Source organism: Chelon labrosus (genome assembly GCF_963514085.1).
Source record: "Chelon labrosus genome assembly, chromosome: 9".
NCBI lineage: Eukaryota > Metazoa > Chordata > Actinopteri > Mugiliformes > Mugilidae > Chelon > Chelon labrosus.
Genome location: NC_140359.1, coordinates 29,082,512 through 29,110,413, shown reverse-complemented (window position 1 = coordinate 29,110,413; position 27,902 = coordinate 29,082,512). Strand labels below are relative to the sequence as shown.

Here is a 27,902-nt window from a genome sequence, read left to right as displayed (position 1 = left end):
ACTAATAAACCAACAATATATAATTGTCAAGAAATAAAAATATTATTAATATCCCGGAGGCGTTAAAGTGGTCGGAGTGATCCCTCGTCTCTTTCCGCTCCTCTCTGGCTCTCATCCACAGCCTGGCAGTCACATGACAGAGCTGGGTAAACCTCCTGACTCCCCGCTCCTCCTCTGTCCTCCTCTCTCCTCCTCTCCTCCTCCTCTCGCCCTGTCAGTCGACTGTTTCCTCGCTTGTCAGTGGCTGTGTTGTGTGTGTGTATGTGTGTGTGTGTGTGTCTGTCGGCTAGCCGTTAGCCTTCGTCACAATCAGCCGCAGAAACGACGCGAACATGGCGGACACAGCCAGGGACCCTCCGCCGGAGCACACCGACTTCCATGAGGTGGAGGACGGGGAGGACCTGTTCCCGGATCCGGCCGACACACAGGAGGTAAGGAGGAGGAGGAGGAGGAGGAGGAGGTGATGATGAAAGGAGGCCGAAGGGGAGCTTTGCAGGCAGGGCGTGATGCCCCCAGCTGACAACAGATGGAAACTTAGAGGAGGGGCAGTGTGCGCAGAAGAGACCCTTAAATCCGTTATTTTCTGAATGGGGTTTGGTGCGTGCGGAGAAGCGTTTGTTTTATTCATCTTTTCGCGGCCGTTGCGGAGATAAACAGACGTTTAAACGGTTAAAACTGTTGTGTACACAAACACAGCGGTGGCCTTCGAGGCGACACTTACAGGAGCCGAGGAGGGTCAATCTGCGCTGAGGGGGAAAAAAACGCAGAGTAGGTGTTTGCTCCTCAGTCAGGTGACAGTCACACAGGTGTGGGTGGTGCGTTCAGGGCCGACTGGGACAAACTGGGGGGAAAAAAACAGCCGGAAGACACGTTACAGCAGTTAAAGTTGTTTATACAATAATAATCATTTAATAATGGAATAAAAAGACAAATTAATTTAACACACAACTTTGAAAAATACTAGAGCTTCATGCTTTGGTTGGATCACGTGATTATTTAGACAATTAATCATAAACTAGCATCGCAAACGTCTGTAAACACATTAAAGTGAAGATGTTCTGAGTTTTAAACTGTTGCTTTAGGCAAAACAACATTTATGTTTGAAGTTAGAACAGTTTTAATTTAACAGACAAAGCTCTAATGGATTAACTAACCTGTCTTCATCTCTGCTACGCTCATGTAGAGTTGACGTTTTGCAGGATTCTTCTCTGTCCCGTGTGAATGAATGCAGCATGAAATAACCTGCAGTCAAACAGCTGATGTATTTAAATACACGAATTATTAGATAAACACCTGGACAGGTAACTGCTCGCTCTGTGTCCTTTACTCCTCGTCTTCCATCTCATATTGAATCATCTCCTGAGTTGATTCTAGTTCAGATCAGTTTCTAGTTTAGTTTGGTTCTCAGCTCCAAGACCAGAATCTTCTAAAAGGCTCTCATTACTAATGAACAGACATGACTGATTCATGTGATCATTTCTACTAGTGGTTGAATGAAGAAGTTAAACTCCTCTTCCTCAGATCAGCCCTGTTGAGTAGGTGGTCTTTAATGTGACCCAGGACTCATTGTGTGTTCACACTACCAAAGGAAGGAGGTCACATGTGTCCCAGACCACCTCCACATGTGGACTGACACCAGATCAGTGTTCACACCTGGACCTGTTTAACCTGGACTCTAGAGACCAGATCAGTGTTCACACCTGGACCTGTTTAACCTGGACTCTAGAGACCAGATCAGTGTTCACACCTGGACCTGTTTAACCTGGACACTAGAGACCAGATCAGTGTTCACACCTGGACCTGTTTAACCTGGACACTAGAGACCAGATCAGTGTTCACACCTGGACCTGTTTAACCTGGACGCTAGAGATCAGATCAGTGTTCACACCTGGACCTGTTTAACCTGGACTCTAGAGACCAGATCAGCGTTCACACCTGGACCTGTTTAAACTGGACTCTAGACACCAGATCAGTGTTCACACCTGGACCTGTTTAACCTGGACACTAGAGACCAGATCAGTGTTCACACCTGGACTCTAGAGACCAGATCAGTGTTCACACCTGGACCTGTTTAACCTGGACACTAGAGACCAGATCAGTGTTCACACCTGGACCTGTTTAACCTGGACTCTAGAGACCAGATCAGTGTTCACACCTGGACTCTAGAGACCAGATCAGTGTTCACACCTGGACCTGTTTAACCTGGACTCTAGAGACCAGATCAGTGTTCACACCTGGACTCTAGAGACCAGATCAGTGTTCACACCTGGACCTGATTCTCTGATGCTGATGTCAGGTCTGAACGGGGCCAGAACCAATCAGCTGATATCATCATATTTCTGGTGTTTTGATCCATAAATGCTGCTAATTAGCTTCAGACTCAGCTTCAAATAAAAGACGACAAACATCTGTGGTGACAGTGAAAAAGAAAAAAGGCAGCGCTGCTTCTTGAAAGTGATTAACGCTGTTTTACCATGAGAACTAAAACCTTAAATTAACCAGGCCCATGAAGGCAGCGTCTGGATCCTCTCACTGTTAGCTGGTGGTTCCTAAAGTAAGGTCAGGGCCCTCTAAAGGGTCGCCTCATAGGTCTGAAGGGTCGTGAGGTGATTAAAAACATTATTTTTATTTTCTTTAACATATTAAACCAGAATGTTTCTTTATCTTTATGTCGGTTTTAAACGGTTTTTATTAGAAAAACTTTCTTCCTCGTTGTGTCGCAACTTCAGCTCAGAAAGAAACTTTCACACAGACAGAGACAGAGACAGAGAGAGGTCTGTCTTTGTCTCTGTCTGTGTGAAAGTTTCTGTTTTTGTCTTGTCAGCGTTCTGGGTTTCATTCCTGGTGATGATTCTCCTCCTCGAGTGTCACAACAGCCTCGCGTCACAAGGACCAATAAACCGACGCTGAACCACTTTTTAAAGGTGGACTGAGGTCAAGTGGAGAGTTTAACAGCCTCCTCCTCCTCCTCTGTCCTCCTTTAGTGTTAGGTTTAAGCTCAGTTTGCAGGAAGGTGAAGAAGCGGCGTCTTTATTTTAGATTCAACAGGATTGTTGGAGACTCTAGTTGCTGGTGTCAGCATTGAATTTCCTGGAGGTTTCCTCCTGTTGCATTTTCCAACGACTACTTCCTGCACATTTCTGTCATTTAAAAAGTGTCACAGAATAAACCAGAAACTAGAATGAACTATCATTTGTCTCTCAGATAGTTTTCAGTCTTAGCTTTGACGACTAAATGTGAGACATGAAGCCTCTCTGGTCGTCCATCTCTCTGCAGCTGATGGTTGTCGTATGTATTTACCAGTGAAACAGTCAGAACATTAGTTGACTCATCATGGTGGACGTGGTGTCAGGAACCAAAATGGTGGACGTGTTTCCTTCATTTAAGAACTAGATTCTCCAAAAAAAATCACAGTTGCATCTAAAAGCAAGACAGAGGGAGGACGTCCTGCTTCACCTCCCTCCAGACTGAGACCCTACAGGAGGAGACAGGAGGAGACAGGAGGAGACAGGAGGAGAAAGGGGGAGACAGGAGGAGACAGGAGGAGACAGGAGGAGACAGAGGTTGTTATTCTGTCTTTTCCTCGTCTGGGATGTTGAAGGGTTTTAGCCTCTTGTTGTCGTCCTGAGCTGTTTCCTCTGACCCCTCTGCTCCTGCTGAGTAAGGAAGGAGGAAGCCCCTCGCTATCATTTCCTCCTCCTCCTCCTCCTCCTCCTCTTCTTTTCTGTCCTGTCAGCTAAAAATCTCTCCATCTTCCTCCTCCTCCTCCTCCTCCTCCTCCTCCTCCTCCTCCTCCTCCTCTCTTTCCTGGACTCCAGCTGTGATCAGAGCTGACCTCCTAGAAACTCTCCCAGCAGCAAAGAGAATCAAATCTTCTTCTCCTCATTCTTTTCTTACTCCTCATCCTCCCTCATTGTCTTCTTCTTCTTCTCCTCCTCCTCCTCCTTACTTCTCCCTTCTTCTGTCTCCACATGACTCACCTTCTCATCCTCCCTCTAGCTACCTTCTCTGCTCCTCCTCCTTCTTCTCTTAACTGTTCTTCTCAACTCTTTCTTCTTCTTCACCTCCTCCTCCTCCTCCTCCTTCTATCTCTAAAACCTAACTCCACTGGAGCTGCACAGCTGACACGTTGTAAACTAGAAGCTGAACAAATAATAAAAACTCCAGAGTCCATAAAGAAGTAAAGTTGCGACACTCTGCTCATGTGACTCAGTAACCGGCGACGGCTTCGTGCACATGTGCAGAACGAAGCTACAAATACAAGATTTTAAAACTAGAGCTAGCGTCAGAACCAGTTCCTCAGGTTACCTCCATCTAGTGGCCACGTGGTGCTACTGCAGGTGACAGACGTTGATGCCTCTTGTTTCCACTCAGACCTTTACAACAATGTGTAACATGCTGTAGTGACGTGTGTGTAACAGTCGTACGGAGGAAGTATTTTTATGGATTCTATAACGTGCACAATGGTAGAATTTGATGATGTACAGCCTAATGATGACGGCCATTTTGGGGATTTAGCTTGTGATGACATCTGATCGGCCGCTATAGAGGTCACAGATTAAACTATGAGGATTATTGGCCAATAGAGCAGACGTTATAGTATAAATGCTGACACTAAGGTTTGTGTCTGGTCTGTAGTCCAGCGTGAGTCAGTGGTTCCTCTGCTGCTGATGGATCAGTTTTAGAGCTGGTGGAGCAGCTGGAGGCAGGAAGCTGAGCTTCAGCAGGATGGATGACACAACGCTGCTTCCTCCTCAGAATGTGTTGAGTCTGCAGAGCTACCGTCCAGATGTGACTGACCCTCTGCTCCCTGTGTCCTCTCTGTCCTCTGCTCCCTGTGTCCTCTCTGTCCTCTGCTCCCTGTGTCCTCTGCTCCCTGTGTCCTCTGCTCCCTGTGTCCTCTGCTCCCTCTGTCCTCTGCTCCCTGTGTTCTCTGCTCCCTCTGTCCTCTCTGTCCTCTGCTCCCTGTGTCCTCTGCTCCCTCTGTCCTCTGCTGAGAGGCTGGACAAGGTTTACTGGGACAGTGAAGGTGTTCACATGGAGTCTGGTTCCTCCTCTAATGATCTGATTAAAACCTCTGATGGTGGATGAGGAGGAGAGGTGGAGGTGGTGGTGGTAACCATGGTAACCTTTACTAATCATCTAGTAACCTCAGATGAGGAGTTTTCACTTTTTCACCCTTTTCTCCACCTGCTCCTTCTCCTTCTATCTTACTACGTCTTCTTCTTCTTCTTCTCATCCTCCCTCTCCTCCTTCATCTCCTCCTCCCCCTCTTATCTCTTGCTTCTTCTCCATTTTCTCCTTCAACCTGCTCCTTCTCCTTCTCTTCTCCTTTTGCTTCTCCTCATCCTCCCTCTTCTTCTTCCTCATCTGCTAATTTGCCTTCTGCTCATCCTCTTCTACCTCTTCTTCTCCTCCTTCTACTTTCTTACTACTACTTCTTCATCCTTTCCTCCTTTTCCTCCTCCTCATTCTCCCTCTCCTCCTCCTATCTCTTACTACTACTTCTTCTCCTTTTTCTACCTCCACCTTCTCCTTCTCCTTCTCCTAACTCTTCTTTTTTCCCATCTCCTCATCCTCCCTTGTCTTCTTCCTCCTCTTCACCAGCTAAATTTTCTTCTCCTTCTCCTTCTCCTCCTCCTTCTCTTCTTCTGACGTTAACTTGTGTTTCTGATCAAATGTCAAATATCAAGTGAAGACTCACGTGTCTCTGTCTCTGTCTCTGTCTCTGTCTTTGTCTCTGTCTTTGTCTCTGTCTTTGTCTCTTGTGGACAGTCACAGCCAGCCAGTCTACCAGCTGAGGACATCAGCACCAACTCCAACGGACCCAAACAAGACTCACTGTTTGATGACGACCCTGAAGATCTGTTCGCTGGTATGAAGACACCTTAGATAGAAATACTTGTTAATACGTAGAAATATACTTATAATACTTGTTAATATATAATAATATACGTATAATACTTATTAATATATAATAATATACGTATAATACTGAGGACACATCTACATCTAACTGTCTCTCTCTCGTGTCTTAGAGGCGACAGAGGAGGTTTCGTTGGACAGTCCAGAGAGAGACGTCCTGCTGTCCGACGGCCCGTCACCCGCCATCACGCCCATCACCCCTCCCACCTCCGTCATCACCCCTCGCATCGGCCACGCCCACGACGACATGTTCACACACTCCTCATTTGACGAGGTGACCACACTCACCACTTAGAATTAAAGGACGGGACGTCCCGATCAGGTTTATGGATTCTGTTTAGATGATCAACTACTACAACTACTACCACCTCACTACACATCATCATCACACTAGTCACTGACTAACAGAGGACGACCTTCGTGGTAGAACCAGGGTTCTAGTTCTTCTTCTCTTGATAGGGTTAGAGTCTTCTTCTCCTTCTTCGTCTTCATCATCATTTTCTTCTTCTTCTTCTTTCTTTTCTTCTTCTTTTGCTTCCTCTTTCTCCACATCCTTATCTTCTACCCCTTCTTCGTCCTTGGTTGTCTTCCTTTTCTTTCTTCTTCTCCTCTTCTTCTTCCTTTTCTTCATCCTTGTCTTCTTTCTTTTCTTCTTCTTTCTCTTGATTCTTCCTCTTCTCCTCTTCTTCTTATTCATCATTCTCTTCTTCTTCTTATTATTTCTCTTCTTTCTCTTCTTTCTTCTTCTTCTCTTCTTCCTTCTCTTCTTTCTCTTCTTCTGAGAGATTGAGTGTCGTCCTCTAATCTGTAATCTCCGTTATGCTGATGATACTCAGCTCTATATCTCTGTTAGGCAGATTACACAGATTTTTTTAATTTAATTTAATTTGAATAGTTGCAGAAATACAACAAAGTTCCAGTTGGAGGAAGGGTTTTAGACTCTGGGCTGAATTTTATTGGACACTTTAAATTCTTGTTCGTCTTTTTAACTGATACCTGATTTTATTGCTTTACTGCTGCTCCTACGATGTTGATTACAGCAGCAGAAAGGATTTTAAAGGATCCAGGACAATCCTCTCTGTCAGAAGGGACGTAGCAGTAGCTCACAGGATCAGTAACAACATAAATATGACCGGATTAATTAATAACTTCTGCAGCGTTGGGTTGATATTACACAGTGTAGGTGTGACTGGACATTCAGCTATAAAGGCTGTGGTGGTTTTAAAGTCCTTTACTTGTCTATAAAACCTTATATAACTTTCATTTTATGCTCCAATCAGATTCTCTGCTCACTTTTACTTCCTAACGTTCAGGTGACCCAGATCTTAAAACCACACGAGGCATTTTCACAAAGATATTTCAGATTTTTATGTGTGCTCTAAATTGGGCCTAATTTCATTTTAATGTTAGAGCTCTTTGGGTTAGGGTTAGGGTTTTATGGCACATATCCCTGGTTAATATTCTACCTTTTATACGTCTACGCTTCCTGATAGCTTCAGTCACTTTGCAGACTCAAGTTAATAATAAGAATATATTTTTAAAAATAAAACCTGATGTGATGAGACTGTTTATAATCTACCTGTCAGTATTTAACCTTCAGGCATCAGTTTAATTTACTGCCCTCTTGAGTTTAGGGACAAAAATATCCACAAAACTGCTACAAAAACTTCACTGATTAATATTCTTTCTGCTTTTTTCTGCATAAATCTCTTCAGCACTTTACAAAACCATCAAACACACACACACACCTTAAAATATCCTGCTAAGATCAATAACACAAAAACTAATGACTGAAAATGACAAATTTAACCATTTTTCTCAAACATGAAACCCAGATATTACAGAATGAATGTTTATATTGTTTCATGGCTGATAGATTAAAACATGTGGTTATAATGGGAGTCAATGGGACATGAAATTTTAAATCTGATGCTACACATAAACTAATGATGCAATCACGTCAATATTTTAGATAAACTTGATCATATCTGAGACTGATCTGAAAAACATGCCCCAGCCTCCACATATTAGATTTATGGAAAATAACTAATGTTTTGTGTTTTTTTTCGTAAATAACAGTAGTGACTTTAAGTAATCTGGCAGGGTTAAACTCAACAAAATGGTTGAGTTTTTGGTAGTTTTATAAAGTGCTGAAGTGGTTTAAGAGATTTATGCAGAAAAAATATTAATCAGTAAAGTTTTTATAGCAGTTTTTTGGACATGGACATTTTTGTCCTTTATGACTCAAGATGTTTGGATTTCAAACTTTGTGTCGAGAGAGACTTTGTGCCACATGCATTAACACAGCCAAAATGATAATGATGACGATGATTATGGTCAGATGAAGAGGAAAAACTTGTCCCTAATGATGCCCGATGGTTATTAAGCTCCACCTTTTAATGAACACATTAATTCAACGCTAAATAAAATCCAACACATCTAAGGATTTTATTCGTTTTTTAACTTTTTTCTCTACATGCTGTGCAGCCTCATCTTGACTTTGCACCCAAACCTCTGTCCAGACTGTGATTACTAACACAGATTTTATCATTAATGAGAGAAAAGAGCTAGAAAAAAAAAGCTGAGAATCAAACTAAACCGTTTAAAAAGAAATAAAATGAAGTCTAGAAGTGGATTAGTTTTATCACAGGACCTCTGTGTTAAGCCCTATTCTCACGGATTTAGTTTTATCTGGGACCTCTGGTAATTTGTAATAATCTCTGAAGTCATCTGTGATCTTAGTCCCGTGTAAATCGTCCATGTCTGTAATTTGTAAAGTAAAGATTACACCACATATTATCTCCCCTATTTCTCCTAACACAGAGGTCCTGAGGTAAAACTAATCCAGTGTGAATCAGCATCTCTGTGATTTTACTCTTGTCTCTTAAGAATCATGAAGGATGATCTGTAAATCAAAGTCTGGACAGATGTTAGGGAGCAGAGTCCAGATGTCTCTGACCCATTCACCCATTTAGAACGGATGAAATCATTAAACCAAGCATTAATGTGTTCATCTGTAAAGGTAGGGCTGGTTTAGATACTGACAGGTCGTTGGGATATTTTTAAAAATAATTTTTCTTTGTTGTCCATCAGAATAAAAGGAAAGTAGTTAAAGCTGTTAAAGTGTCCTCTGACCTGTAGTGAAGAGAAAAGCAGCAGAGACGTCGTTTGTTTATCCTCATGAACGTCGTGGGGTCGTTTCTGAATCACATGACGTCCGCTGGTAAAACTAGTCCTGAACAAACAGGGAGTTTCCATGAAAAGTTGCCTAAACGTTCTGCTTTGGGAAGGGTGATATATTTCCCTTGTTTGGGTCTTAAACGTGTCCAAAAGTTTCAAAATACTCTGATGTTCATAAAACAAACACTTCTCTTTTGTAACCCCGAGAGAATTTATTCTAAAGTCTTAAAATGTGCAGTAAACATCTGGTAAAGCTGATGTTTTGTCCCCGTTCTCTGCAGATTGAAGAGGAGGAGGGCGGCGATTCTTTCGACATTCACATAAACGTGTCTGACCCTGAGAAAGTTGGTGAGTAGACGGGTTTCACGTAAACCCTGTAAATCCAGGATTTATCTCAGAAGACGAGGAGCAGTGAGAGGTGAAGAGTCAGAGCGTCTGAATGATCTTTGTTGGTTTTCTCACATTTTAGAAGAGTTTTAATAACTGAACTCACTCTGCTGTCACAAACACAAAGGTCAAAGAAGAGACGTTAAATAAAAGAAGTTAAACACATAAAACCTGTTTCACCAGTTTGACTGCTCTGTTCAGAGTTTAGTCAAACAACACACACTTTAGTTTTAAAATGTGAATCCTGAAGAGTTCATGTCGTCATTAACTTTCTGTGTGTCTGTTTTCAGGTGACGGCATGAATGCATACATGGCCTATAAAGTGACAACCAAGGTGAGACGCTCTGTCCAATTAAAACTGTTTAAATGACTGTGACGTTGACAAAACTAAAACTGGAACAGAACAGAATCTTTAAGCATCTAAATACCAATAAACTGTCTTATAATAACTGTGATGCTATCCCAGCTGTTAAAAATAATTCATACAGTACATGAAATGTTTGCACATAGACTGTTTTAATAATCATTAAATTACCGTAATGATGCTAAATCCAATAATAGCATCATTGCGGTAATTTAATGATTAGCAGCAGCCTGTGAAGTTTATATACATGACAGCTAAACATAATGCTGACGAGATGATGATGAATGTATGTAAGATTAGTTAGAGTCGCTAATGAAGTATTAGCGACTCTAACTTTGCTATAAAATTAAGCTAGTTCTTGTTACGTCTGGAGTCGTTTCCTTCAAGATGGTTTCAGGAGCGATAGGAAAAAAACACAAGTACAACGTTGTTTGAGACATGCAAAAATATTTCTAATTTGTTATGAGATGCTGGCAGAGTAAATTAGCTCCCATAGTGTTAGCATTTTGCAGGAAACACTGATGCTATTAGTGACGTTACTACTCACTTTGACCCGAGCTCCACTGACCTCTGTGGGTAAAGCTGATCGCTGTCGACCACTACTTCAACTAAAAATGACTTCCATGCAAGCAACATTAGCATTCTGAGATGTTTCTGAGCCTGAAATCTGTTGCACTGTTGTTTCTCATATCAAAGCTAACAGTAGCATGTTAGCCACACTCCAGACGCCTGTAGGTGGTGATAACGTACCTGCAGGCTGATTTTACAACCGCCTGTCAAACCATCATATAATTATTGTTTTAGAGTTAATTGGTTGATGGAGATAAAAAAATACTGGTGGTATCAAACTGAAGCTCAGTTGAGGAAGGTTATGTCAGCATTTAGTCTCCAGCTCTGCTAATGCTTCAGTTATTGTCTCAGTATAAAACCATGTCCTTCCTGTCTCTCCGTCTCTTGTCCAGACGTCCATGGCTCTGTTTAAAACGAAGGACTTCTCAGTAAAAAGGCGTTTCAGTGACTTTCTTGGGCTGCACAGTAAACTGGCCTCCAAGTACCTGCACATAGGCTACATCGTCCCCCCCGCTCCAGAGAAAAGCCTTGTGGGTAAGTAGAGCCACCAACACACCTCCTGGACTCCTGGGGAGTTACTCCAGACAACAGGAGTATTCAAAACCTCCAGAGTTGACTTTATTTCCAGAAGATGAGATCTGTTAGACTCTAGAGTTGGTTACTGAGGTAACTTTAGTTCTAAACACAACAATCTTTAATGAATTCGTATTTCCTGTCAAACGCTGAAGACACGTCTTCCATGTGAACCTGTTTCTTAGTCGGTTATGCTAATGAGCGTCCACTCCTCTGCAGGGATGACCAAGGTGAAGGTGGGGAAGGAGGACCAGTCCTCCAACGAGTTCGTGGAGAAGAGGAGGTCGGCGTTGGAGAGGTACGACGAGAAGAAAACACAATAAAACACAGTCAGAGGTTGTTTAATCTGTCGGGTCGTCACTGCTTTCACTTCATCTCAGATATGGACAAATAATCCAGAACAGGCAACATGAAGGTGTGGTTTTGTTCTGTGGTTGTGCAGCTGTGATCAGTTTCAGATTCAACTCGTGGTGCGTGCTCTGTGAATTTTAAATGTGAAGCCAGGAGATGCTACTGTTAGCTGGGAGGCTAGGAAGAGCTACGGTTAGCTGGGAGGCTAGGAAGAGCTACTGTTAGCTGGGAGGCTAGGAAGAGCTAGTATTAGCTGGGAGGCTAGGAAGAGCTAATGTTAGCTGGGAGGCTAGGAAGAGCTACTGTTAGCTGGGAGGCTAGGAAGAGCTAGTATTAGCTGGGAGGCTAGGAAGAGCTAATGTTAGCTGGGAGGCTAGGAAGAGCTACTGTTAGCAGGGAGGCTAGGAAGAGCTACTGTTAGCTGGGAGGCTAGCAAGAGCAAGAGCTGGCCAATGACTGACGACCAGCTAGGTGTGTCACAGCAGTATATATATATGTTTGTTTTGGAGGGTGTAACTTATTATGCTGTCAGGCAGCAGGTAGAAGGTTTGTTGGTGTTTTTTGAGCCCTCAGGTTGTTTCATGCTGTTAGAAGAACATATCAGAGGCTTGTTTTATATTTAAGGTGTCCCTGCTCACCACAGCCGGCGGCTAACGAGAAGCTAAGGCGACTGAATCGGTAAAGATCGTCCTGCTCAGAGCTTTACAGGCTGAAAGGTTAAACCACAAATATTAGATACATCATTATCACAACACTCGTCATCTTGTGAGCGTCGGCCTGCGTTGAATACTGAGGAGGCGCAGAGGAGGCGCAGAGGAGGCGGGGCTGACATTCTGCTGCCCTTTTACTGATGGCGTTTGATTGACAGGAAGGTCAGCCAGTGACAGCTGATGGAGCTCAGAGCTGCAGAACTCCACGCTGATGGACACACAAGGTTAATGAGAACAGATATTTACACTCGTGGACGTTTTGAACGTTAATAACAAACACATGTTTTTGATTTCACCTTCATTCTTACGCCGACATGCAGACGACAGCGTCAGGCCCATTCTGGTTAACGTCATGTCTCAGGAGCAGCTAGCCAGCTAATATGGTGCCTTCATCGTTATCCAGATACAGTTTCAAATAAGAGTAGATATCAGACGACTGAAAAGCTTGAAACTGTGACGTCAAATGTCTGAAAAGTCAGTACAGGAGCAAATACAGACCTTCAAGCTTTTAAAATAAAGTTTTGTCCAACACATAGTATGTTTATAATAACACGGTGCAAACAGAGGCTAGTTTGAAACTCTGTAAAGCTCTGAGGAAGGAAAAATCAAATATGAACGATATTTAGAGAGATTAGAAAGACTTTCAGGACGTTATGCTGATTAGATTTGTTAGATTTCAGTCTTTGAAGTTGGAGTAGAAGTTTAAAATTCTGGTTTCTTGAAGAAAGAGGTTTTAAAAGGTACAAAAACAGAGAGACATGAACTGATTTAGTTGATATTGACAAGAAATTAAGAATAGATTTTCAGATGTATACTGTTCTATGTGCAGCAGTGAAGAGTCTGAGGAGATGGTACGATGCACGTCTCCGTGATTAGCTGCAGTTTAAAGGGTTGAGGCAGGAAATGATTCAAAGCATTTCAAGCGTAGACCAGTCAGGGCTCCCAGGAACGTTAAAGTTATGGGCTAATGTGGTTGCTGACGATGTGTGAGGTTCTTCTTTCAAAGGTAGAAAAGTCAGAAGGGATGATTAATTCATTTATTAGGAAATGTCCCACGTACGGGAAAGTCATAATGGAGCTCCCAGTAACTAGATGCTGAGGTTAGACTGGAAATGACTCTCATTCAGTGGAAGGATCCAGTGGTTAGGAGTCAACTGCCACGGTTAAGACAGGGAGGAAGTGGAACCCAAAGGAGTCAGAGCAGCAATCACAGGCAGCCGTTCTTTTGTAGAACCACTTGTGTTCTTGGTTCTCGTTGTCTTGCTGCATGACCCAGTTTCTCTTCACATTCAGCTCATGGACAGATGTCCTGACATTTTCTTTTAGAGTTCACTGGTAGAATTCAGGATTCATTGGTCCATCAATGAGGACAAGCCGTCCTGGTCCAGATGCAGCAGAACAGGCCCAAACCAGGACATTAGCACCCCCATGTTTGATGGAGGGATGAGGTTCTGATGCTGGAATGATGCAGTGTTGTTTCATCTCATTTAAACCAAACTATTCTACTTTGGTCTCATCTGTCCACTAAACATTGTCCCAATAGTCTTCTGTCTTGTCCACGTGATGTTTAGAAATGTTCTTCTTGGAGAGCAGTGTCTTTGTCCATCACACCATGGTTGTTCAGTGGATTCATCAACATTAACATCAGCCAATGAGAGAGAGGCCTTTAGCTGCTTAGAAGTTCCCCTGGGTTCCTTTGGGACCTCTCAGACTATTATGGAGGGATCTTTGTTGGTGGACCACTCCTGTGGAGGGGGACAGTCGTCTTCAATCTGTCTGACTGTGGATTATTTGTGGATTCCAAACTCTTTAGAGATGGTTCTGGAACCTTTTCCAGCCTGATGAGCAACAACAACTCTTTCTCTGATAACATTGATGGAATCTGAACAGATGAACTCACTTTTTCCTCAGCAACAACCAGAATGGTCTAAGCCAGGTATGGTCTTCAGTAATGAGTGGAGTCCTGTCTAAAGCTCGCATGTCTTCTGATGTGTTTCAGGTATCTGATGAGGACAGTGAAGCATCCCATCCTGCTGAAGGATCCTGACGTGCTGCAGTTTCTGGAGAGCTCGGAGGTAAATGAGAAAACCCCACGTTTTAAAGCGGAGCTACTGAACTCATCAGATCCTCAGCAGACCTGTTCGTTATCATCTCATCTCTGAGCCGACTCGTTTCCCTGCAGCTGGTTTTATTTTAACAGCGCTTCCTCTTTAGTTCACGGTTTAGCTGCAGCGCTGCTCCACGCTCTGCGTCGTCGTTATTTACAAACTGCTTCAACGCTTCGCTGCAGAAAATCGACAAAACCTGCGAACCGCGTTCCTGCTCTGTCTGTTCTATTTCTGGAGTTTCATTCTCACCTCAACTCTAAGCGTGAAGTCACAGCTGCACGTTTAGAGAAGCGCTTTGTTTGCACAGAAACTTTATCTCTGCTGGAGGGTGACGATAGATTCAAATATTTAATCGGGATTAAACACATGATGTAAATTTATGGCACTTTTTCCCTCAAATTCAAATTCAAAAAATATCTCTTCCAGGTATAATTAAAACATAATTAAAACATCTGTTTTAATTATGTTTTAATTATACCTGGAAGAGATATTTTATTAATTACTCTTATTGCTCAAAAAGCTGCTCAGTTTACATCAAATGTAAATGAAGATAAGTTGTCTAGAGAAACATCTTTATGTTTTTTGTTCCGTTTGTTTTTATATTTCTGCTAGTTTGTTTCTGATTGCTTTCTTCTTCTTCTTCTTCTTCTGGGGTTTTTGCTACAGGATGTATTACTGTCCTCTGCAGGGTAAAAATATTTACTACAACCAACCACACTTCAGATTCTGCTTGCTTTCCACTTCCTTACCACTACAGCAACACCGTAACAGATCTTTTTTTTTTTTACTATTTCACTTAAGAATTACGAAGGCAGTTAAAAGTCAAAGTTTAGACGGATGTTTGGGTGTAAAGCAGACCCATCCACAGAAAAAAATAAAGCTTAAAACCTTCTTCTTCTTCTTCTAAAACTATTTACTACGACCACACTTCAGATTCTGCTTGCTTTCCACTTCATTACCACTGCGGTAACACCATAGTAGATCTTCTTTTTTTACTATTTGACTTAAGAATTTTGAAGGCAGTTGTAAGTAAAAGTGTGGACATATGTTCACAGACAAAAAATAAGCTTAAATTCTTCTTCTTCTCCTTTTTCTTCTTCTGGGGTATTTGCTACTGAGCGTATTACTGCCCTCTGTAGGGTAGAACTATTTACTACGACCACACTTCAGATTCTGCTTGCTTTCCACCTCATTACCACTACGGTAACGCCATAGTAGATCTGTTTTTACTATTTCACTTAAGAATTTTGAAGGTTGTTATAAGTCAAAGTTTGGACAGATGTTCACAGAAAAGAAAAGTAAGCTAAAAATATCCTTCTTCTTCCTCTCCTTTTTCTTCCCTTGGGAATGTTGCTACCCAGCATAATACTGCCCTCTGGAGGGTAAAACTATTTACTACGACCACACTTCAGACTCTGCTTGCTTTCCGAGGTCTAACAGAACGTGCTGCATTAATGAGTCTCTAGCACGTTAACATTGACAGCCATATTCTCAACACAGCCAAACTAGATGATGATGATTTTTATTGAAGTTTCAACCTTTATCTTGTGTGTTTGATTCATCGTCTTCATGTTGGGTTGACAAGGTGACATCATAGTAAAGATGATAGAACTAGATATTTCCCTCTTTGTACCAGAGGGTCGGCCCAGCAGAGAGAACAAATGAGACAAAAACAAACACAAAAGGTAAAAAACTCGTTTTCCCTCCAAACATCCCGACAAGGTCAAACCAGCGAGCGGCGTCTCCTGAAACTGCCTCAGGGTTTAAGGGCCCGTGGCGTTTTATTTGTCCACTCCGACTAAATCCTCTGGAACATTTGGTCTCCTCGTCTCTCCGCCGCCACCACCCACCCACCTCCACCACCCACCTCAACCTAACGCTGTGAAACAGAATAAATGGCTTCGTGTCACAGATTTAACAGATGAATCGCTCGGACGCTTGACCGAGCGTGTCGGCGCGTCCGGCCCGCTTAATGAAACACAACCAGAAGAAGGAGGAGGGGGGCGGTGGGGGTGGAGGCCTCCACTCATTCACTGAGGGGCCCCGGGGACCAGCCTCCGTCCCCTGGCTGCTGCCGCTCCTGTTAAATGAGATTGGAGAGGAGGAGGAGGAGGTGGAGGAGGTGGTAACTATCACAGGAAAACCCCCGTACGTCCGCCAGAAAAGTAAACTTTCCCAAAATGAAGAAAAATGAGGCAATTTTCAGTAGGGGGCGTTTCCAGAGCGACGGCGTCGGTCCTGAGTCGGTTTTTGTTTCCGTTAAAGTTGCTCGTTAAAGTGGACGCATTAAATCTGGATGGGACTGGGACGTGGGACACATTCCAATCAGAGCTGGGACCGAGTGGGCCGAGAGATGGAGGGAAAGAGAAAGAAAGAAAGAAAGAAAGAAAGAAAGAAAAGAAAGGAGGTGAAGAAAGATGAAGCATGGAGGTGGAAGAAGACAATTACAGTGCAGAAGAAAAAAGAAGGGAATGAGTAGGGGAAGAAAGGAATAAATTAATGACTAGAAAGAAACTAAAGGAAGTGAAGAGAAAGATGATGATGAAGGTGGAAGAAGATGAACCAGGAGAGAAAACAGAGAAGATGTGAAATGAACAGAAGGTGAGAAACAGGAAGTGACTGATTCTGTCTCTATGTCTCTGTCTCTCTGTCTCTGTCCGTCTCCGTCTCTCGTCTAGTTGCCGCGGGCCGTCAGCACTCAGGCTCTGAGCAGCGCTGGACTCCTGCGGATGGTCAACAAAGCGGCCGACGCCGTCAACAAGATGACCATCAAGATGAACGAGTCAGACGCCGTGAGTGGAGGAGGGAGGGAGGAGGAGATGGGGGGAGATAAGAGGGGAGGAAGGAGGAGGATCTCAGTTTTACTAAACGTCAGCGACATAAAATCCATGTTTTTACTGATTTATTGTGAAATTAGGTCTTTTATTTTGAAAGTACAGATATTTGTCCAGGAAGTCCTGTTTGTCTTTCTCATCAACACGTGACAGAAACCAACAAATTCTTCAGTGTTTGGGAAGAACTGACTTTAAACCAGTTATCATGTGACGAGGTTATTGTAAAATGATAAGAATGAGTTTGTTGCCATGGCAACAGTCTACCCAAGTAGTTAATGGTGAAAACACGTTAAAACACTTTCATAGTTAAGTAATAATTAATGAAATAGAGGGAGAAGGAAGGAAGGAAAGAATGGGGGAAGACTGTGTCTGAATGATGACGTCTGTGTTTGTTTCAGTGGTTCGAGGAGAAGCAGCAGCACTTTGAGAATCTGGACGTCCAGCTGAGGAAACTTCACATCAGCGTCGAGTCTCTGGTCTGTCACAGGAAAGGTACGTCCCAGCAGAGAGTCTCCAGACCGGTCTGGATTCTGTGGGGCTGCAGCGGTCCGATCAGATCTGTAACGTCTTCTATCCTCCGTCCCGTCTCTCCAGAGCTCTCCGTCAACACGGCTCAGTTCGCCAAGTCGGCGGCCATGCTGGGGAACAGCGAGGACCACACGGCTCTGTCCCGGGCCCTGTCCCAGCTGGCCGAGGTGGAGGAGAAGATCGACCAGCTGCACCAGGACCAGGCCAACGCAGACTTCCACCTGTTCTCTGAGCTGCTGGGAGACTACGTCCGTCTGATCACCGCCGTCAAGGTACGCCTGGCTGTGACCTTTGACCTTTAGCCTTCAACAGTCAGATACATGAGAGAGAGAAATAAGTTTTATCAAAGACTAGGACCTTAAATCAAATGAATGTATTCACCTTAAACAGGTCTGACTCATGTTAATTATATTATTACAAATGATTAATAATTAATATTTGGTTTAGTTTTAATATGAGGAAATATTACATTTACGATAAAATTCCTTAACTTTTATGACATTTTTATATTATGTGTTTTATATATCATACTTCTAATTAAGAATTTCTTAAATATAGTTGTTTATTTAAATTTAATAAAATAAAATAAAAAATAAAATAAAAATAACTAAGGATGCACTCACATCATGTCACAGATTCAATGTTTAAAAAATATTTAATATTTAAATATATAATATGTTAGAGGCTTCTGAAGGAATCATTAATATAAAATAATCTACAAATAACTTTTACAAATTAATTGATACATTTATTATTTAATCTTTTTACCAGTTTATGGTGAATTTTGCTTTTAAATATTTAAAAATATCTCAGTAATAACATTTATTTATTTATTTTTAATGGGTATTAGATTTCTGTGTAGATTTAAGTCAATTCAAAAAACTGTAGATGTTGTTTTAAGATAAGATAATTTTTTAATGTATCCCAGAGTGATGAAATGTGCAGCATTACAGCCGCGTATAGTAAAGATTAAATTAAATTAAATTAAATAAATTTACCAGTTGTGTGTGTGTGTGTGTGTGTGTGTGTGTGTGTGTGTGTGTTCAGGGTGTGTTTGACCATCGGATGAAGACGTGGCAGAAGTGGCAGGACAGTCAGATGCTGCTGCAGAAGAAACGAGAAGCTGAAGCCAAACTACAGTTCACCAACAAACCAGACAAGCTGCAGCAGGCCAAGGACGAGATCAAGGAGGTAAGAGGGACACGTCCAGGACCAGAGTCATCACTGAGTAGTCATCACCTGTCTCTGCTGTCTCCTACTGACAGGAACAAACTGTAATGAACCAAACCAGCAAATACAGCAAAAAGTCTAGAGACTAAGACGTCCCTCTCTGATACTAAATGTCCTAGAGTTGGTCTCCTGTAGCTTCCTGAAGTCTGTCCTTGTCTTCCTTGTCTTCTCCTAGAGTTGGTCTCCTGTAGCTTCCTGAAGTCTGTCCTTGTCTTCCTTGTCTTCTCCTAGAGTTGGTCTCCTGTAGCTTCCTAAAGTCTGTCCTTGTCTTCCTTGTCTTCTCCTAGAGTTGGTCTCCTGTAGCTTCCTAAAGTCTGTCCTTGTCTTCCTCGTCTTCTCCTAGAGTTGGTCTCCTGTGTCTTCCTAAAGTCTGTCCTTGTCTTCCTTGTCTTCTCCTAGAGTTGGTCTCCTGTAGCTTCCTAAAGTCTGTCCTTGTCTTCCTTGTCTTCTCCTAGAGTTGGTCTCCTGTGTCTTCCTAAAGTCTGTCCTTGTCTTCCTTGTCTTCCTTGTCTTCTCCTAGAGTTGGTCTCCTGTGTCTTCCTAAAGTCTGTCCTTGTCTTCCTTGTCTTCTCCTAGAGTTGGTCTCCTGTGTCTTCCTAAAGTCTGTCCTTGTCTTCCTTGTCTTCTCCTAGAGTTGGTCTCCTGTGTCTTCCTAAAGTCTGTCCTTGTCTTCCTTGTCTTCTCCTAGAGTTGGTCTCCTGTAGCTTCCTAAAGTCTGTCCTTGTCTTCCTTGTCTTCTCCTAGAGTTGGTCTCCTGTAGCTTCCTAAAGTCTGTCCTTGTCTTCCTTGTCTTCTCCTAGAGTGGACTGGATTCAGTCCAATAAATCTTTCAGTCAAAGTTAATGTAGTGTGGAGAGGGTAGCTGGTACCTTGTGTTCTCTACTCCAGAAATGTTCTGGTCATCCAACGCTGCCATAAACTCCCTAACCCTCTCTGGAAGATGTTTCTCCTTGACGCTGTCTCCAGGAAACTTTTCTCTTCTTTTAAACGTTCAGTGTTTGTTGTTGTTGTTTGGGTGCAGCCTTTGACTGAGTGGACTCCATGGATTCTGTTTAGATGATCAACTACTACCACCTCACCACACATCCACATCACACTAGTTACTGACTAACAGAGGACGACCTTCATTTTACACAGCAGACATGGTTAGAGCATAGTCTGTATATAAATATGGACACCACGTCTCCTCTTCCTCTCATTGGTCAAACTGACTCTATTTTCCCGGGGATACGGGCGGCGCCATCTTGTGAGTTTGTAGCTAGAGTCTGATCAGTACGGTCTGAGGGCGGAGCCACGTGGAGCCGTGATATTGATGCCCCGCCCACACTTCATCCAGACTCACTCATGTTTTAGTTTAATTAATACTACGCTCTGCTCTACCTCCACCTTCTGGAGGATTCTGGTTCTTCTTCTGTGATCATTTGCAGCTTTGACGTTAACCAACCACCATTAAAACAGAAGAAGAAGAAGAAGACGTTTTGACGCTACAGGGACATGGTTTTGGTTTTGTTCGGAGCTTGATATCGATCCGGTCATTTTAAAAATTATTTTACGCAAACTCTTTTAGAATAATTAGTTAATAACATGTGAATACTGAGCATGACGTAGCATGGCTCAGCATGGCTCAGCATGGCTCAGCATGTCTCAGCTTGGCTCAGCATGGCATGATTCTCCTCTCTGCTGCTGTCGGTTTGTCCAGTTGTGTAAAACAAACGCACCTTCACGGTTCAGTCATGTGAAAACTTTTTCTTTTGTTTTTTTCAGGACGACAAACCAGAGTAGAAAAGTATTTTATTAGAGAGTCTGTTGAAGCTGTCACTGCACAAATTCACCCTCAGCGCCGTCTGTCAGGATTCACACTCGCTCAGTGGGGGAGGCGGAGGGAGGCGGCGTGGTCGGGGGTCTACGCATTAGAGCCCAGCAGCTGTCAGATGTGGGGTTTTAGGAGGCGAACGGGGGAGTTTTTTTGGGGGAGAGAGGGAGGCGGGTGAGGCTGTCAGAAGCTTCAGACGAGGACAGATCGCAGTAGAGTTACAACCAAGATTTATTTGGAGCCGACGAGCGTTTCTTTTCTTTTTTATTTTATTTTTTTTACCGCTGCCTGTCAGGAGTCGGGGTTTTGGTTCACGCCTTGATAGCAGCAACAGAAAACACAGAGAGACAGAGTTTTACTTCACATTACTGCTGCTGCTGCTGCTGCTGGAGGAGGAAGAAGAAGAAGAAGAAGAAGAAGACCTCCTCCTCCTCCTCCTCCTCCTCCTCCTGAAATTGTTATTTACCCAGTGTTTACATCTCATGCATCTCATCTCGTTACACAGATTCTAACATTTAAACCGTCTGGTTTGGATGTGTAGTGAGGTGGTAGTAGTTGATCATCTAAACAGAATCCATGGAGTCCACTCAGTCAAAGGCTGCACCCAAACAACAACAACAAACACTGAACGTTTAAAAGAAGAGAAAAGTTTCCTGGAGACAGCGAAGACAAGGAAAGACTTTAGGAAGACACAAGGGACCAACTCAAGGACATTTAACCTTAGGACACCTCTAATCAGTTTACTTATATATTAGATATTTCCGTTTCAAAACAAGTTCATTTAGTTATTAAAGAGAATCTGATGTCGTCATTGGTTCCAGAGGTTTGTGGCGTCTCCTCCATCTTCTCCTTCTAGTTGCTCATCGTTTATGTCGTCAGACTTTTTAAATCCTGACTCTGCTCTCAGACTTAGAGCTTCTGTCATGTTCTGGATCTCCGTCAGAAGTCGACTAATTCTGTCGTGTGAAACCAGTCTTGTGAGATTTGTTTTGGTTTTAGACTCTAAAACAAAAAAGTTATACCTCTGCATCCTTCTTAATTAATGGATTAATAAGTATAAAGTGACACATATGACCTTTGTTAACTTAAATATCTTTTTATGAAAGGATTCAGACGGAAACCTTTGGATTAAATGTTGAATGAACGGTTGTGCAGCCTGATGCTGGTCAGAGGATGAGGAGGGAACTGACCTTCACTCTGCTTCATGTTATACAGTGTGTTGTTTGTATTTATATTGTTTTAACTTCATCACCATGACTTCATCATTAAGCTTTATTTCCAGAGAGAGCAAGAGTCTGGTTTCATGTCTCTGTGACTCAGTAAATGAAACAGGAAAGTGTTTAATTGGCTTCATTTCAGTCAGTGTTGTCAGATTATTAACCTCCGCTGCCCCCTGTGGGCGACAAACAGCTACAGCAGTCAGTCTCTCACTGGATTTTATTTTTCTAAAATTATTTTATTTAAAATGTTAATGTTGCATCAGTTTTCATTTTAAAATCTGCATCAAACTTTCAATTTGTTCCCAAATAATCAAAGTCAAAAAGCTCTTTGACTCACTGGGTTTGCATCATTTAATTATTTATTTGTTTATTTTTGCAATTTTGCAGAATTATTCTTTGTTTCCTTCATTAACAGACGCATCACGTTTGTTTTCAGACATTTTATGTCATATTTTGTCATTTAAAGACAATTAACAGACTCCTCAGTATTTCTAGGCTGAGGTTTCAGGGAGAAGTTACAGACATTTTACAAGAAGTTGTGCAACTACAGACAACTTTATTTGATTGTTGATCTGCAGAAGAAATCCAAAGTCAAACTCCAGACGTGGTTCAGCTTTTCTGCAGAGGAAGATAGGAACTTAAACTTAGTGTTCTTGAGACGCCAATCTGCAGTGTGAAGCTCTACCTGACGTCTTTTATTTACATCTTTTCTTAGCCTTGAAGGAAGGAATATACTTTTACTTTTTGAAGTGTCAGCTGACTAGAGCTCAACAGTTCATCCCAGCGCTTTAGACAAGGAACCTTTGAAGGAATCTCTTTGTTCCTTTGCAAGTTCCTGGACATCAGTTCCCATTTTTAGTGGAAACGTTGGAGACTATCTGTTGGTGGAATTTGAGACTTTCTCACTTTCATACATTAGTGAAGATAATTTGGTTTAATCTCCCTGGAGGCTCTGACCTGAAGAACCTTTACACCTGGGAAGGTTCCTGGACAGAAGTGACAAAGCTTTCTGGAAAAGATTGTAACCCTAAGTACCAAGACTTGCCCTCTTTATTAAAAACCAAATATAAGAAAGAATGAAAATCTGTTTTCAGGCTTATGCTAAGCTAAGCTAACCTTGTCCCGACTCCAGCTCCATACTGGAGTCATCCCTCTCATAAATGTCCCTTTAGCTTCCTGACTTTTATTAATCTAACGTGTTGATTGTAGATAGTAAATATCTCATCACTGAACTTGTGTCACAGCAAATATTACTGTACATTTTTAAATTAATATTTAGTATTCTGTAAAACATCTGTAGAACATCTGTAGAACATCTGCAGAACATCTCCAGCTGCTTCTCTATTCTCAGTGTTTGGTTTTTGAGGGAGGACTTTCTTTCCCTTCAGTGGTTTTGTTTCTCCTCAGTCTTTGCTCATGTCTCTGGATCTTCCTCTATGATTTTGGAAGCTCTGAATGTTTTTTTTCCAGCCTCTTTAAAATTTTGTTGCATTTTCCCTGCCATGCCTTCCCGCAACCAGGAGATTGAGGAGGTAGGACCTGCCCTGTGTTTCTGTACGTCTTGTCTCCAGCTCCGTGTCCACCCGCCTGATTCCCACCTTTTATTTGCCCCATCGTACCGTTTAGTTCTCATGTTTGTCATCGTTCTGTTGGATCATCATCACGGCCTCATGTGTTTGTTTGGTTCTTGTGTTGTGTTAGCGTTCCCTCTGCCAAACTGTGCAGAGTTACATGAATTAGTTTGTCAGTGTTGATGAAATCTTCTTGCATTTAAATCCGCAGATAAATTCCTGAGGGTCAAAGTTGAAATTTCTCTCTTAGGAAACAAATTTGATTTTAAAGCTTAAAATAAAATAAAAGACAAACTCTTTCATGTGACAATGTAGATTATGTAATCCAATGATTCCCAACACATCGTCTTTGTAACCCAGTGGAAAATGTTTAATCTGGATTTAAAGGTAAATGGACTGGAGAAGAAATAAGAATAAATAAATAAATAAATCCTCATGGATAAATGGTTAAAAATTATAGTAAAAGATAATAGATAAATGGATAGCTAAAATAAACACCCAGGTAAAAGTCATGGCTACAGTGTTAGCTACATGTAATACCTAGCCAAAACAGTTAGCTAAAGTAATAGCTTGCTAAAACTCTGGTTAGCTTTAATTTATACATGACTTTTGGCTAGGTATTACTTTTAGCTAACAAAGTAATACATAGCAGCATAGCAAAAGTCATGTATAGCTAAAAGTAATACTTAGCTAAAAGTCATGTATAAATTGGTTAGCTAAAAGTTATGTCTAGCTAAATATCCTGGATAAATGGTTAACTAGAAGTAATACCCAGTTAAAATGCATGGATATAGGATTAGCTAAAAAATAATACTTAGCTAAAAGTCATGGCTATATGGTTAGCCAAACGTAGTGCCAAGCTAAAGCCATATAGAGTTAGCTAGATAACACCTAGCTAAAATCATAGAGGATTAGCTCAGAAAAAATACCCTGCTAAATTTTGTGTATACATAGCTAGCTAATAGCAATGGCTAGCTAAATGTTCTGGATATAAGGTTTAGCTAAAAGTAATTTATAGTTTGCTTAAAGTAATAAATAGGTAAACATTATAGCCTACACGTCATGGATAAACAGTTAGCAGCTAAAAACACTTTGCAGTCATCAGTTTAGTACTTTTCATCATACCTGTGTTGAATCTGACTGTAGAGGTTGGGAATCATGGATCTAGATCTAACTGTTGACTTGCATGCACGCCGCTTATAATATATAATAATAGAGCGTAGCTTTGTTCAGCTTTGGTGTTTTATTTTTAAGTTTTTAATTTAATTTTTTTCTCTTGGACAACTTCACATAACGAGCAGATTAAATTCCACCATTAATTCAGCCTTTAAAGACTCATTTAACCAGGCTGTTGTTGTTGTAGTTCAGTCAATAACTAATTAATTAATTAATTAATTAATCACCTTCATCTAAACTACAAATATCAACTTACACCTTTAAAACTTTATTTTACTGTTCCTCAGTTAAGTCCAGCCACTTTAATGGATTCAGCTCCTTGGGTAACAAGATTATTTATATATCAGTGTTAGAGATGAGCAGATACGGTGTTAACTGTTTAACCTACAGACATTACATCTGTGGACAACTAAACGGTTTGTTCCTCTTGTATTTGTTTGGCAACTTCATAGCTGCCATGTTTTGAGCCGTGTGAGTCAACAGGACGAGGTTTAGGTGGATCTGGTCTAAGATTTTATTCTGGTTCATATAAACTGGTGCTCATAAGTCTGACACCTTTAAAAGTCTTAATTAAAGTACAGAAGACGTTCCGGTCTCCTTCCATGACTGAAACATATTAAAGGATGATCTCATGTTTATGCTCTTCCTGTGGTTTGATGTGTGTGTTCCAGCTGGAGGGGAAGGTCCAGCAGGGCGAGAGAGACTTTGAGCAAATCTCCAAAACCATCCGCAAAGAAGTCAGCCGGTTTGAGGTGAGGAGACATGACGGAGGCTGGAGAGAGGAGAGGCGGGATGAATTTACTTTAAAATAAATGAAATGATGCTCAAGAAAAATGTTATTTTCATTTGTCAACAGAAAGAGAGAGTGAAGGACTTTAAAACGATCATAATTAAATACCTGGAGTCTCTGGTTCAGACACAACAACAGGTAAACATCACCATCGTTATTATTCACTAATTCATTGGTTTAGACTCTTGGTTCAGTATCAGTGGCTTGTTTTTCTCCAGCTATAAAGTATTAAACTTTAATTTAATCATCAGAAGCTGACTTTTCGAATAGTTTGTTGTTATTTCTGTTTACGTCATATTTTACATCTAAACGTTTAAATAAAACTCATTTTCATTTGATCATTTTCTCTTTTTCTCCTGCAGCTGATAAAATACTGGGAGGCCTTCTTACCCGAGGCCAAGGCCATCTCGTAGAGTCACACAACAGACTCCCGTCAAACTACACTACCCACAATGCACCTGTCTCCCTGGATCTCCCTCCTCCTCCTCCTGTTGAAGCCAGAGTGAAGAAGAAGAAGAGACGTGTGGCAGCCAATCAGCTCAGAGTGACTTTTCTGAAATTATAAAAAACAAAACAAAAAAAAACCTACCAAATTCATTTTCATTTCCTCTTTTTGTTTGTTTTTTATTTTGTCTGACCTCTGTGCTGCGTTCATGTCCCATCAATGCTGTGGGAATTTAAGAAGTTAGTTGACTGTCTCAATCTACAGCGTCTGAAGTTGACGTTCCGTCTGTAATCTCTCAGATTGAGTCTCAACTGAACCCAGCACAGATTCTAACCTGGTGTCGGTTCTTTTACTCGACGGGACACGAGGTGAACGGGTGAACGGGTGAACGGTGAAGGTGGTGGAGGAAACTCACTTCATTGTAATTGGTTTTTTATATTTAAGGTTTCTTTTAACGGACAATCTCAACAAAGACGACGTTCACACCTCAAGGTAAACTTCTGTTGTTTTCATCAGTTTAGTCTCAGAGGGTATGGAAGCCCGGTCCCGCCAAAAAACAAAAACAAAATGATCTAAAATGATTTGTTAGTTATTTGTTGTCTGTTTTTACACAACTCTCCCGTCTAATAAAACATTTTGCGTAATTTTTACTGCAGACAAAACAGAAACAGGTGAAAGAGAAGTTGTCCTGAAGCTGTTAGCATGTTAGCATGTTAGCATTTAAAAACGGTATATAAACAATTTACAAATTCTTAATGACAAACTCAAATCTAGTCAGAACCAAATATGTTTAGTGTTCAGTTATTTAGATTTGATGACAGTCTTTAAAGGACAAATCAATTCTTTCATAATATTTCCGTAAAACTTTATTATAGTTTGTATTTTCACAGTTTAATTGACAGTTTAGTAGTTTTAAAAAGAATCATTGAGGGGTTTTAAAATATTAACCACAAACAACAAACATGAAACAAATAAAAATAAAACCAAATCACGAAAATAACAGATTAAACGGTTTAATAAATATTTGAGTTAAAGGATTTAAACTTCTTTTCTTCTACATGTTTTCTTGGCGGGACAGGGCTTCCATACATTGTCTCTAAAAACTACATTACCCATGAGCATCAAGGAATCAGAGTTATAAAAAAAAAATTAAAAGAATTAAAAGTAAATAGATCCAGAAGTTTTTAAAGTCCTACACCTTCAACTTCACTCCACTACTTCCTGAATGCTTTCTGATTGGATGTTTTCCTGCTGCAGTGGATTATGGGAATCGTAGTTGAACGTTTTAGAGTTGAATTATTCTCTGGAGAGTTGGTTTTGATCTGGAGCTGTGAAGCTGATCTTCTTGCGTCCTCGTCCTGTCTTGTACTTCCTGTCACCTCCTGTCACTTCCTGTCCAGCGCGCTCACTTCCTCTAAACGCCTTTCAAAACAAGAGCCTTTTTCTTTTCCGTTGCTGTATGATCGTTGAGTGAAGGCAACACTTCTGGTTCCTCTGGTTCCTCTGAGTGACTCAGTGTGAACAGAACCTTTAATTCAGTTTAACCTGAACTGGATCGGCTTCTTCTCGTCCTCAGCGTTTTATTTTTTATCTTTTATTTTTTTGGCTGATGCTGCAGATGAAGAATAAATGTGAAGCTCAGAGCGTCGTTAGCGTTCGGCTGGCAGTCAGTTAATCAGGTGACAGAGCGATCGGTTTGCAGAGCCAAACCTTTAACTAACTAAAGCACGTTCTACTGAATCTCTTCTTGCTTTTCTGTTTTATTGAAAGAACATTAAACCTTCAGAGTAAAATCCAAACGTCCTGAATCACAGAATCTGAAATATTTTCCATCTTTTACTTGATTAAACCTAAAACCTTTTGAACTGGAAGTATTTTTGATTTTGTTCCTGAGAATCATTTAACACTGTGGTGATTGCTTCCCTTTTTCCTTTTTGTATTTTATTCTATGTTGGATTCCACTTCTTCTTTGTTTTGCTGCTGAATGATGTGCAATGGTTGAGATTTATTTTGCAGATGATGAAATGCTTTATCTGAGATTTTTTTAAAATCTTTTGTTTTGATGTGACATTCCAGCAGCAGCGCGGCAACGCAGACGTTTTAATTACAATAAAGGAATCTATCTGA

General features: G+C 41.4%; 1 protein-coding gene across 1 annotated transcript; it reads left to right on the top strand.

Moving 5' to 3' along the window:
• Window positions 1–36: 36 nt before the first annotated feature.
• Window positions 37–27,902, top strand: snx2 (sorting nexin 2). Its single transcript, XM_084550954.1, has 15 exons — window positions 37–431; window positions 5,776–5,875; window positions 6,039–6,199; window positions 9,387–9,453; window positions 9,783–9,826; window positions 10,819–10,960; window positions 11,219–11,297; window positions 14,060–14,135; window positions 16,847–16,960; window positions 17,401–17,494; window positions 17,597–17,802; window positions 18,578–18,721; window positions 25,212–25,292; window positions 25,397–25,468; window positions 25,693–27,902. Exons 1-15 carry the CDS (start codon window positions 333–335, stop codon window positions 25,741–25,743), a joined length of 1,530 nt encoding a protein of 509 aa, XP_084407080.1. The 5' UTR covers window positions 37–332; the 3' UTR covers window positions 25,744–27,902.

Coding starts and splice junctions, on each gene's coding strand:
- snx2 (XM_084550954.1), top strand. CDS start 333: ATGGCGGACACAGCCAGGGACCCTCCGCCGGAGCACACCGACTTCCAT. Junction 5,876..6,038: donor CCCTGAAGATCTGTTCGCTG/GTATGAAGACAC, acceptor CTCGTGTCTTAG/AGGCGACAGAGGAGGTTTCG. Junction 6,200..9,386: donor CACACTCCTCATTTGACGAG/GTGACCACACTC, acceptor CGTTCTCTGCAG/ATTGAAGAGGAGGAGGGCGG.